Source organism: Canis lupus, chromosome 15 (assembly GCF_048164855.1).
Source record: "Canis lupus baileyi chromosome 15, mCanLup2.hap1, whole genome shotgun sequence".
In the NCBI taxonomy this organism is placed as follows: Eukaryota; Metazoa; Chordata; class Mammalia; order Carnivora; family Canidae; genus Canis; species Canis lupus.
In genome coordinates, this window is record NC_132852.1 from 35,061,560 (window position 1) to 35,074,638 (window position 13,079).

Sequence of the window (13,079 nt, forward strand, 5' to 3'; positions counted from 1 at the left end):
ACCCTGAGTTGTATGTTCTACCAACTGAGCCAGCGAGGTACCTCAGGACTATTTGTTTTTTAAGCTATTTCTGTATTTGATTTTTCAAATTAGTTTTTTTATTTGGTTCTTTCAGGTTTTTTTAAGTCTACAGAGAAGTTCCTCTGAGCAGGCCATGGCGGGTAGGCCATGGTGGGTTTTTCATTTAATTTTGGTTCAATAATTTAAACATTATTCTAGGGAAGAGGGAATACTAGTTTTTGACATCCAAAGATGAAAATCTGTTTACTAAAAAAAAAAAAAAAAAAAAAATCTGTTTACTGCATAACATTCAGACCCTGAAGCTGTCAAGAAGTGCCTGGAAACTGTGGTGCCAGTTCTGACCCCTCTGCCTACACTGGCAGCATCTCACGTTTTTTCCAAACCAGTTATTTTAACCCAAGGAATTTTAATAATCACATTAATATGCTTTGCAATAGTCTCTCGATCTATTTAGCTCTTTCTTCAATAGCTCTATTTTGTATAATTATTGTTTGTATAACTGAGATGAAACACGTATACAATTTGGGATAGGAAAATTTATTTAGAGTGTAGTACTAGCTGTTTCCTTTTAGACTGCTCTGCTGACCTTGCTGAACCTTAATAAAAGCAAAGAGGGAGGAACTTGCTGCTGGTCTATGTGAATTCAGCTAGTAGAGAATATTTACACATGCCAAAAAGATAAGTCTTTAATAGATGGCCTTTGTGTTTTGTTTTAGAATCACAAGAAGTTGATGAACAGCTGGTAGCAGAAGTGGTTGAAAAATGTTCATCTGAAACTTGTTCTAGAACCTCAGAAAATGAGGTAGCACAGCAGGCTGTTGATTCTTACTTGGTCAAGGATTTCAAAGAAGAACCTGAACATGATAGTAGCAGAATTTCAGTAGTGAGGCCATTTTCAATAGAAGCCAAGAATTCCACGAATATCCCAGCAGCTCTAGGCACAAGGGCAGCTTATGGCTGTGTAACTGTGGTCTCGGGGGAGGCTTCGCCCTCCAGCATACCAGAAGCCATCCTGGACAAGGCAATGACAGAAGGCACCATGGGAGTTACACTGGAAACTTCCACAGAATCTGATCTAAAGGCTGGCAGCTCCTCTCCAGAGCCTGTTCCCAGCAGAAGCAAGCTAAGAAAACCCAAACCTGTCCCTCTGAGGAAGAAGACAATCGGCGAATTCTTAGAAACTGATATTGCCCTAGAGGGCACGCCTCTCCCCCAGGCATCCTATCAATTCTGTCCTGATGAGATGGATGGGAACACAAGTTCTTTGCTAGAAGGTGCCAGGATCCAGAAATCTCCCCCTGATACTAAGGAAACATCAAGCACTCCCAGCAGTGACACCAACGATTCAGGAGTTGAGCTGCTAGAGGAGTCGAGGAATTCACCTCTGAAACTAGAGTTTGATTTCACAGAAGATGTGGAAAATATAGAGTCCAGGAAAGGCCTTCCAAGGAAAGTTGGCAGGAAACTGGGTAGCAAACTGCCTCCCAAGGTACAGAAAGATAGCATCAATAAGCCAGTAGGTGCCAAAGGTGTGGACCAGCCTGCAGACCCAGCTGCAGACAGTGCTCCTCCCTCCCAGGCATCTGCTAAGCTGGATCCCAGCCAGTGGGATAGCCCCAACTTCAATCCCTTTGGGGGCCACTCCACTCTGCAGAACTCCCCCCTTCTCTCCTCTAAGGGCTCCTACCACTTTGACGAATCCATGGATCCCTTTAAACCAACTACAACATTAGCAAGCAGTGACTTTTGTTCTCCTGCCGGTAATCATATTAATGAAATCTTAGAATCACCTAAGAAGGCAAAGTCGCGTTTAATAACGTGAGTGACGACGGGGGTGGGTGTTGTGTTCTGTGTACTCTCTGAGTTCGGCAGCTGGCTGCTCTTGTCTTGGCCAACTGAAGTTACCCTTGAGGTGCATCAGGGGCAGGCATACAGCTTATAGCTTTATGTGGTAGTCCTCACTATTTTGCTTAACTTTGGTGTACAGTCAGAAATACCAGAGGTTTCCCTTTCAGGTGTCTGCCTTATTTCTGAATCCTCAGTTTATTCAGCTGACCTCTCCTACCTCCACTTGGGTACTTTTCCCCTCTTTAAAAAAAAAAAAAAATGTAGGCTAGGTAGAGATTTGATGGTTTTCAGAAATCCTATCTGGGCTGTCAGGAATTACTTTACATACAGAATTCAAGTGTCAGTGCTAGCCACCATCTTCATATTCTCTGGATAAAACAAAAATTCCAAGCCTCCCCATTACCTATCTAGTATTAGTAACATGTGCAAAGTGGTCCGGAAAGGTCTTCTAGAAGTCTTTCACTTAAAACGGAAAGCTGTGATTTTTATTGGGAAACAGACCTATGGCTGAAAGTTGGTAAGAATTCTTTCCCTCCGTGTTTAGCTTCTAGCTCCATCAGTAAGGCAGTAAATTTCCAATAAGAATCAATATTTTAAACAGTCGTATAAATCTAACTAAATTTGTGTTTTGATGTGTGTTGTCTCCCCCTCCCCCTTTCTGAGACTTCTATAGCCATTTTTGCAAGGTCCTTGGAGTTTTCGGAGTGACCAAGCCATATTCCATGTAAAGTTTCAGTTTAAATTTGTTACAGGGTTACCTTTTCATAGAACTTGTGTTGATGACAATATAGCCCCTTGTGACCCTGTGACGTTTTACTAAAAATGAGATATAAAGAAGGACCAATGACATAGAGGATGAAATGTGAAAAGGGAGGATGAGAAGTACCATTATTTCCAGCCGTCACCATAGATGAGTCAGGAAAATAACAGTCAGCATTACTGTGTCCTGACAGAACAGGCTAGGTGGCATAATGAATTACACCAGGGAGAAAAGTATAAGGAGTAGAAAGTATCAGGACCAAGAAACTTGAGCCATGAGAAACCAGTTCCTCAGCAGCCCCAGAATGTCTAAGGTGAATGAAATGCCAGTAGTAGTTCTTGATCTGTTCTTCGATTGTATATGAGCAGTTAAATAGTTGCTAAAAAGTATGACTGGGGGTCCTCAGTGCTCTTCTGTGACTGAGGTTAGTTACCTCTGTCTAGATGGTGCTTCGAGTATGTGTTGGCTCCGTCATCGCCTTGGTGTTTCATAACGTGGGATGTACGAAATACAGGGTGCTTTTGGCTAGCAAGGCTGATAAGGGAGTCATTGGGGGCCTTCCCTTCAGTTGCATGTCGAACCTGTATAGTGAGGGCAGTCCTGTTAGATAAGATTAAGTCTGGACCAAAAGGAGGGAAGTTTTTCCTACACCTAATTTGCAGTACTAAGAAGTACCCTCTCAAGACCTGCCACCCTCATGTGGTAGCAGTTTCCTCCTGTTCTGTTCTTGGGGAGTGCACTTCTTGATTTAATAATACCTTACAGACTTTTGTAAAAACTCTTATGAAATTAAAACTCTTGTTCTTTCTGTAAGAGAAGAGTGCTCCACCTTTCATGTAACTATGGGATTTTGTTTAGAAAAATCCGTCTGTTGGCAGGAAGGACTGGAGATATGCATGTGGAAGTAGAATTGAGTGGAAAGTTAGAGGTTCTGTTAGCAGGTTACTTGTGGGACTTTGGCATCTTAAATTCTTCTCTACAGTGGAGACATCATCCTATCTATGATTGGTATTTATGGATCAAATAAGATAAATTATGTAAAATCATTTTAAGTCTCTTAGTGATACACATGTGCAGAAGTTATAAGCAGATCCATTGTCAGCTGTAGTTGTATTCATGCATTGCCTTTAATCTGGATGATGAGACCTTTAAGACTAAATGTTCTCTGTAGAGAAATGTTGGTTTTATATATTTACAAATATTTAGAAGTTCACTTTTCATCTATAAATTTGAATATGAGGCATTTCTGAGTGTTTCTACTTACTACTCTTTGTTAGAGAGAGGTTCCTGATAATCATTCACTCACCAATGATGACATTCATGAGTATGACATTTTTATTTGTATCCCACCTCATAGAAAGAATTTTGCAGCCTTTACATCTGCCAGACTACAGATAAAATATTCCAGGCTTTACATGATTTTTTTTCTCCATCTGTCTGTCTCTTTTCTGTCTCTAATTTTGTTGGTGCATCAGGACTACTGAACAAGTGAAATTTCTCTGTTTTCTGTTGTAAGTACTCCTGCTGTCTCTGTTCATCCCCAGGACCGTTGGCAGTCCTCTCCCCAGACCATCTCTCCATAGCATGTTGGCTTGTTTCTGAGTTTGACCTGAGGATGATTTTTGCATTTCATTTGCCACTTCATGAGTCAGCTTAGCCTTGCAATTTGTACCTAAAGGAGTGGAGATCAGCCTTCCACCTTAGGTGCAAGAGCTTGCACTCCCCAGCTTGGCACGCCTCATGTGGCACCCTGACAGTGAGCGCTGGCTTGGCCCCGAGATCATCCTGACAGTGGTCTGAGGGACTGCTCTGCTATTGTTAGAAACAATTGACTTTTTTGATGGGATAAGGTTGCTGACTTGGAGAGGAGAGACATTTTAGAGGCAACTCCAGTTTGGTGGTTTGGTGGCAGGGGGTGGCATTTAGTAAGACCATTAGGGAAAAAACCCAGAAACTAGATAGTGGTCATGCACATTCTGGTAACTTTATGTGCTCCTCCCCTCCCCTTACCCTCCTACCCCCCAAGAAGAAGTAAAGGTTATAAACTTATTTATTTATTTTGTCAGAGTGGCTTTTTTACTGGAAATTTTTAAGTTCATTAAAACAGAACAGAATCTGAACTAGGCTTTGGGTCATAAATTATGTGCTAGTTAAAAAATAACAGGGGGTTTGAGGTTTCCCCAGTTCCAATCTTTCCACAAATACATGACATTCGTTTTCCATCTTACTGCTTAATAGGAATGATAACCATTTACGCAAATATTTTTATTTTTGTACTTTCCATTGACCATAGTTTTTCTCTGTTAGCACACAGGTCTGGAACTGTCTTATCAGACTTATGTGGTTTTTAGTGCAATAAAGAACTTTTTTAAAGAATCTGGTCCGGTGTGGTAATTTTTCTAATGAATATCAAAGCCAGTGAGTAGGGATCAGATGAACTGAATGTCTCTAGGTGATAAGGTACCTCTGCAAGTTTTGGTGGTGTGTCAGCAGAAACTGTCAGAGTCAGAGTACTGGTGTTACACATCCCACGGAAACACGTGAGGAGGTCTTCTCAGAGAATGAGCTGAGCTATAGTTCCTTGCCTGCCCTGTCTCCTGGGAAATTCAGAGACATGAAAGGTGTTCCCCTCTCTACTGTGTAGATGTAGAACTTGCGTGGTGCTGTATGCTTTGGCTTCTCTCTGCACACATTGCTTTCTCTGCTCCATCTCATAGCTTGGAAGTTGTTAATATGATTCCAAAATGGCCTGTTTTGTTTTGTTTTGTTTTATTTTTGTTCTCCTTTCCAGGAGTGGCTGTAAGGTGAAGAAATATGAAACACAGTCTCTTGCTTTGGATGGATGTTCTCAGGTGAGTCTGTGCCTGTCACCAGAATGTCTCTTGGACCAGGGGTCCCCAAACTGGAGTTTGTGTGCTCCTGGGGAGGGGGGTATAATGAATAGTTTCCAGCAGGTAATCTGGTTTCTGAGTAATCTGGCTTTGAGGATACCAATTTCTTGACCCTCAACTTCCTAAAGTGACCTGAGAAGGCTCCTGAGAAAAGGAGTGCCCACTCATGTTACACTTTTCCCACTTCTTTGAGGTAAAATTTCCTGTCATTCTGAATCTTAATAAGATGCATTTTCACTGGATATGAAATGTCTGGGACACCAAACAAAGGGCAGATTTGAAATAATACTGCATGTTTTAAGAAAGTGATTAACTTTAATAACTGGATAATAAATTTCTTAAGTCAGATGGTTTTCCAATTCATTGCTTTCAGCAAAGTAGGAGAACTTGAGTTATAACCTGATAGACTATTAAAAATTATCTGACCCAATGTTATATGTCAGTTATATCTCAGTTAAAAAATAATGTTTTTAAAAGATTTTTATTTATTTGAGAAAGCACAGGCTAGAGGAGGGACAGAGTGGGACAAACAGACTCACCTCTGAGCAGGGAGCCCAGATGCAGGGCTCCTTCCAGAACCATGAGACTGTGACCTGAGCCTAAGTCAGATGTTTAACTGGCTGAGCCACTCAGGAGCACTCCCCTCCCAAAGTAACTTTTGATGATAGAATTTTTTGGTACATGACTTGGAAAGGGATTCAAAGAATTAAGAGACATTTCTATTTCTAAAACTTTTTTTCTCTTTCATCTGTTTGTATAAATAGGCTTAAATATCTAAGCTTCTTCTTGATTGATAATTATAAAAATGAAAAACAGGAATAAAATTCATGTGGATCCTTGTTTCCTTCTAGCAGTAAATATTTGCCCATGACTATGAATTGGAAAACACACACACAAAAAAACAAAAACCCAGACTCATTTGATTGTGATGAGACCTTTTAAAAAACTTTATTGCAGCATAACTGTGAATACAGAAATACATTAATTAGTTAATAAAATTCATTTTAAGTTTATTTTACACAGTTTGGACCAAAAACTTGGTACATGGCTGAAGATTAAAAAAAAGAAAGAAAGATTTGCCCTCTGATTTATTTTTTCATCTATTACAAATATGTAAAGTATCCAATTTCAAATGCTGCTAAAGCAGGCAACAAATTTCTGTGAGAAATTTACCTTTGATTTGATTCAGGAAAATAACACATATGACACTGCAAAAGTTTTAAATAATTGGTACAACAAAATGTAATTGATACTTTTTAGTAGAAACTTTTGTATGTGATAGTACTTATCAAAAGTTGTAATAATTTTAGGATAAATTGTGCATTAGTTAATTATGATGATTAGTTGTCCAGAAGAAAAAATGTTAATGTTTAAAGATTTACGGTCATAGAAGTTTTTTTTAATTTTTAACTTTTTTAACTGAGAAAGATGATAGAACTTTAAAAGACTTTAAAAGGATACAGGTGCTTCTTTTTAAGGATAATTTCTTGGAAAAAAAAAAAAAGGATAATTTCTTGGTAGAAGCAATGATGCAAATTTCTGACTTAAAACTATTAAAAATGTGTGTTCATGTTGATTTTAAGTAGATGATAGAATATCATCAAATCACTAGAGTAATTAGGTTGAACTAGGCAATTTTTAAAGTATACCGGATATTATATCTTACGAAGTTTTTTATATTTATGCTGAAAAGTTTTTGGATGTCACCTAAAATACAGTGGGTACATTGATATTTCAAAAACAATTCATGGGCTATATGAGCAAAATATTTGAAAACCACTGCCTTAGATCACTTAAACTTGTTGCTTATGAATCTCGGCTAGAAAAGGTTAATTTTTCAGACCTCATGTGTGAATAAGAGAAGCGAGGTTCTAGAAAGCATAATATTCCATAATTGAGATACCTCAGCTTCCTCCTTGATTGGTACCAAAATCTATGATTAAGTCTTATCTGACACCCATGTGGAATGGTGGCTGTCTTGCCCCATTCCTCAGATGTCACTTTCCCCACTGTTGGTCCTCCTAAATGGTAGCATCTGATCTGTTGCTTTTCCTAGGATGAAGGAGCAGTGATCTCCCAGATTTCAGACATATCTAATAGGGATGGCCACGCTACCGATGAGGAAAAACTGGCGTCCACTTCATCTGGTCAGAAATCAGCTGGGGCCGAGGTGAAAGGTGAGCCAGAGGAAGACCTGGAGTACTTTGAATGTTCCAATGTTCCCGTGTCTACCATAAATCATGCGTTTTCATCCTCAGAAGCAGGTATGGAAGTATATGTTCATCTTTCTAATGTACATAAGCCTAGAAATGCCTGAAAGCTTAATGCAGGAGGCAGTTTAAAGAGATTAGAGAATTGGGTCACTTGGAGGATAGATGCAGGTTGCTGATCTGTGCTTTGCTTCTTTGCCTAGAGAAGAGATGCAGGAGGGCATCTTCTCGAAATACCAGAGCCATAGGGATGAGTGTGGCAGGATGGAGACACTGACATATGAGGCTGCTTGAATTTTGTGACTTATTTTATGTGACTTCATCTCAAAATATAGTGGCCTGTAGCCATGTTGTGATTGTTGTTCAGCGTAGAGAAATAATAATAACACGTATAGTGCCTTACCATGTGCAGGCACAGTGCTAAGTGCTTTACATCTATTAACTGATGACTCCTTGGTCAGTATTATTCCCCCCCCGCCCCCCATTTTTCAGAGAAGGAAGGTGAGACATAGAAGTTGAGTAAGTTAGCCAAGGTCACTTGATTAGCACATGGTAGAACTAGGATCCAAACCTTGGCAGTCTGGTTTTATGGTCTTTTAAGCACAATGCTAACATGGGAAGAGGTTGCTTTCACGACTAGAATATTATCCATTTTCCTGTTTGTAGGCTGAAATCGACAAATACCCTGAAAAATCCTTGATGTTCTACTAAGGACTAACTAGGCTTAACCTATGCTGAAGCTTCTTCCTGTTGAACTTGTAAGAACATTCTAGAGCTGAGGCCCTTGCCCAGGTCCCAAGATATGTCTGTGGCCTTCAACTTGTGAAATATTTAGAACCATGTTCTTGACTACCTTAAATATTATTAAAAATGCAGACTTTTCAGCAATGTAATTTGATCTGGGGACTTTTATACTTAAAAATCACAATATGTCATCAAACCAGGGAAGCAGGTGGGAGACCATACTTTGCAAGAGTTCTCCCTTCAGCCTCTCCTCACTGACCACATCTCCTCCCATCTATAGAGTAAACGTGCCAGGCACTGTTCCACATTTCTTCCCAGGCCTCTTTCTGCTCTGAGATCTTTCCCACCTGTACTCCTCTACCCCAGTTATAGGGATGATCCTGAGTACTCTAGTACCTGCATTTATTTCTTACATTTAAAATCTTTCTTAGGACACCTAGGTGGCTTAGTGGTTGAGTGTCTGCCTTTGGCTCAGGTTGTGATGCTGGGGTCCTGGGATCAAGTCAGGCATCGGGCTCCCTGCAGAAAGCCTGCTTCTCCCTCTGCCTGTGTCTCTGCTTCTCTTTCTGTGTCTCTCATGGATAAATAAATAAAATCTTTAAAAATAAAGTAAAATAAAATTCCTTTCTTTGCCATCTTTATAAAAATTCTGTCCGTTTTTTTTCAGGTTTCTTTCAAAACTATGACTTGGCTTCCACCACACTTTATATTCCCACACATTTCTCCTTACCGTTCCTGTTCCATGTATTTATTATAAGAGGTATCTTTGATAAAGTTCTTGAGGTTAAGGACTATGAATGATTCATCTTTGTCTTTCCTCTGATATAGGAAATATTTTTTGGATTATATTCTTCCTCACTAGGAGGAAATTCCTCCAACAGAAATTTCTAGAACTGGGGTTCTGTTAGCTATGGTGCTATCCTCAGAGTTAGTAAAGAGCTAGTGCTACAGTGTTTGATCATGTCTTGGGAGCAAGCTGAAGCTATGGTCATGCAGGGGTGGTAGGTGTGTGGAGGTGGGCAAGAAGTTCTGGCTCTATCAGGGGAATCACGATCTGTTTCCTAGGGAGAGCCACCTTTGCACCAGGTCTGGATAGATACATATGTACTTAGATGTGCCCCAGAGAATGAGAATCTCTTGCAGGGATGAGAAGGAGCCTGCTATATTGGTAAATGCTAAGCAGTTCTTTGTGAATTCAGGACAAGTAGGAAAAACGAGGTCCAACTGAGGAATCAAGACTTGATTCTGTAGGTAAAGGGGAGCCATTGACGGTTTGTAAACAGAGTAGTGATGGTCACATTTGTTTTAAATAATTCACTGTTGACAGTACACTAAAATAGTAATTTGTTGTTGCTACACGGAGGATGTAGCTTTAAAATTGTGTGTGCTCTTTCACGTTTTAAGATTTTCTTTAATAAGTACCTATTCCTTCAATTAGAAATCACATTGTGTGTATATATATGTATATATGTATATGTATACATATGTACCTATACATATATATGTATACCTATACATATATATATTTTATATATATTTTTTTTTTTTGATGCCTTTGGAGACGAGTTTGAAAGGGTGTGGGGAGGAGAATGAATTTAGTTTTCGGGCATTGAAATTTAGAGCTTATTGTTTTATCTGCTATGTTAATTATGAGGGTACCCTTCTGGGCTGGAATTTAAATTCACTCAGACCAATAATAAAAGTAACATTCGCTCTTTGGTTTTCTCTTTCTGAGATAGATAGTCCCATGGTTATAGTACAGCTTTTTTACAAAACTTTTCACGGACACAAGAGGGCAGCCTCGCTATTTTTTCCACCTGAAGATGGTGATTCTGTTGATGGCTGGCTAACCGCACACTCCCCTTTCTTCTGAATACTTGAACTTTTAATACAGACAACACACCCATAAACAAAATGCCAGTGCTCCTTTGAAAATCTGAAAATGCTGTTCATTTGTTCATAGACGTCACTCCGGGCCTGCACTGGGGTTTCCAGAGTCTTTTACCAGGAAAGACAGGAACTGACTTCTTGGGATAATTATAAAAATGACTCTCTGTGTTGCAGGCATAGAGAAAGAGATGTGCCAGAAGATGGAAAAAGATGGATCTGCCATGACTGTAAGTTCCTGCACTTGGGTTGGGGGGCAGGAGCGGGGGGAATGTGGGGCTCAGTTGGATTTTTTTCAGTATTTAAGGCCAAAGTTAATTCATTAAATAAGTTCTAGTCTTTGGTGACGGGATGAAATATAAATAAAAGTTTCTTCACTCAAGGAGCTCATAGTCTTTCCTGAGATCTCCAATCCAGTAGCCACTAGCCCTTCTGATTACTGAGCACCTGACCTGTAGTTAGTCTGAATTGAGATGTCTCTCGTAAGTGTAAAGTATTACTTGTCTTTAAAGACTTTATACAAAAAAGGAAAATAAAATGTCTCAAACTTTTTGTACTGATTACATGTTGAGATGCTCATGTTTTAGATATCTTAGGTTAACTGAAGTACATTATTAAAATTAATTTTACTTGTATCTTTTACTTTTTAAATGGCCACTGAAACATTTTAAATTACCAATGGCTTGCATTGTATTTCTTTTGAACCTCGTTAGTAGTAGATGCAAAATGGAAACTAGTGATACTATGTGAATGTTGTAATTTAATGTGTTCCAGGGGCTGTGGGAGCCAAGGCTGACCACCTGCACAGCAGGTGTCCGGGAGGCTGAATTTGAGCTCATTAAAAGCAAAACTATGTTAACATTTTTTAGACTTGTAAAAATAGTACAGAGAATTTCTGTAAATCTTTCACCCATGTTCCCTGAATGTTAACATTTTATATAATCACAGTCCAGTTACCAAAATCAATGACCATGTTATTATCTAAGCTAGAAGCTGTCTTTGAATTTTGTCCGTTGTCCCATTAATGTCCTCTTTCTGGTTGCAGGATCCAGCTCAGGATCCCATGTTAAATTTAGTTTTTGGGTTCTCAGTCTCCTGTGATCTATGATAGTTCTTCAGTCTTTGTCTTTCCTGACCCTGACACTTTTGAAGTTGTTTTGTAGAATCTTTCGATTTGGGTTCATCTAGTGTTTCCTCATGATTAAATTCAGTTTGTGCATCTCGAGCACAAATCCATCAGAAGTGACACTGTGGCTTTCAGCATGTCCCATTTTTGGTGGAATTAACTATGACCACTTGGTTAAGGTGGTGTGGTCTTAGGTTCCTCCATTTGAACTTAGTTGTAAAGAGAGAATGGAGTTTGAGAGATAAAGCAGTGAAGCAGCAGAGTTGGCCTGAACAAAGGCAAAGAGTGAGAAGCAGGCGCTTTATAAGGAAGTGGAAGTGTTAGTAATCCCGTATGAGTAGGTGGTCTACAGTAGATGAGGACCAGATCATCAGGAGCTATTGACTTGGTGCCAGGAGGTTGGGAATTCATGGTAGAAGCAGTAGGGAACTATCGTGGGGCTTTAAGTAAGGAGCATCATGTTGGGTAACAAATAGTTCAAAGGATGGGGTGGAGGCTGAGAGATATTTATCAGGTAGGACCTTTACTATTTGGTGACTTGGGAGACTTGCATTGTGGCTGGGGTGAAATGGTGGTGAGAGAAAGTTAGTGAAAGCCACCCAAGTTTTCTTCCTTGAACATCTGAGTAGTCAGTGCTACTGATAATCCATCGTGCAAACCCGGGGTCTCCCTGGGCCCCTCTCTCCCCCTTATTCCCCGCAAGCAAATATGTGGTTTCTACATCCAGGTACCATATACTGTAAATCCGCTTACTACTTCTCCAGCCCATGGCTGTCAACAGTCTTTTTAAATATGGCAGTAGTTTCCTAACCAGTCTCCCTGTTTCCAGGCTGTTCTCTTATCCATTGACATAAGCCAAGGTAATGTTTTAAATACAAAACTGATCTTGTTACTCTTTGCTTAAACTTCTTGGTTGGCTTCCCTTGTCTTTAGAATAAGTTCAGACTCTTCTGGTGGCCAAGGCTTTCTGCACTGGGACTCTGCTTTTCTCTCCAGCCTCCACTGTCTCTTCTCTATCTCACACATCTGACTCTTGCCTTATCATATGGAATTACTTTCAGTTCCATAAACCTGCCCCTTTGAGTCACTTCCTGTTCTCCCTTTCTTCCTTCTAACACTAGAAGCTTGGAAAAGGTAGAGACCATGACTGACTGCTACTACCGTAGCACCTACCACAGAAAATTCTACTGGACACAGGAATCAGCAAATTAAGAAAGACGTGCAGAATTGTAGAAGAATTTTTAGATCTATGGCTTTGAGACATCTGTGGGACAAGTTTCTAAGTCCATATTTCCAGGAGGCAGTTCTAGTAAATACATAGAATGAGTTCAAGAAAGGCCTGGGTTGGCTTTATTATTATTTTTAAAGATTTGTTTGTTTATTTTCTTAAGGATTTTATTTGAGGAGGAGAGAGCACAAGCAGGGAGAGGGGCAGGGGGACAAGCAGACTCCCCACTGAGCAGGGAGCCCATCTCAGGGCTTGATCCAGGACCATGATATCATGACCTGAGCCAAAGTCAGATGCTTGATCGACTGAGCCACCCAGGCACCCCAAGATTTATTTATTTATTTTAGAGAGTACACATGTGTGC

At 39.9% G+C, this 13,079-nt stretch overlaps 1 protein-coding gene across 21 annotated transcripts in view; it reads left to right on the top strand.

Moving 5' to 3' along the window:
- The window catches only part of TACC1 (transforming acidic coiled-coil containing protein 1), a 120,195-nt gene that overhangs the window by 86,331 nt on the left and 20,785 nt on the right, over positions 1 to 13,079 (top strand). For 6 of the 21 annotated variants that reach the window (XM_072776517.1, XM_072776510.1, XM_072776511.1 and 3 more), the window contains 4 exons: positions 738 to 1,839; positions 5,421 to 5,481; positions 7,577 to 7,697; positions 10,539 to 10,591. In XM_072776517.1, coding sequence (XP_072632618.1) covers positions 1,046 to 1,839; positions 5,421 to 5,481; positions 7,577 to 7,697; positions 10,539 to 10,591 — 1,029 coding nt within the window. In that variant the 5' untranslated portion in view covers positions 738 to 1,045. Of the gene's footprint in view, positions 1 to 737; positions 1,840 to 4,104; positions 4,141 to 5,420; positions 5,482 to 7,576; positions 7,785 to 10,538; positions 10,592 to 13,079 lie in introns of all 21 variants that reach the window. The other 15 variants (XM_072776502.1, XM_072776515.1, XM_072776506.1 and 12 more) reach the window with 5 other exon arrangements.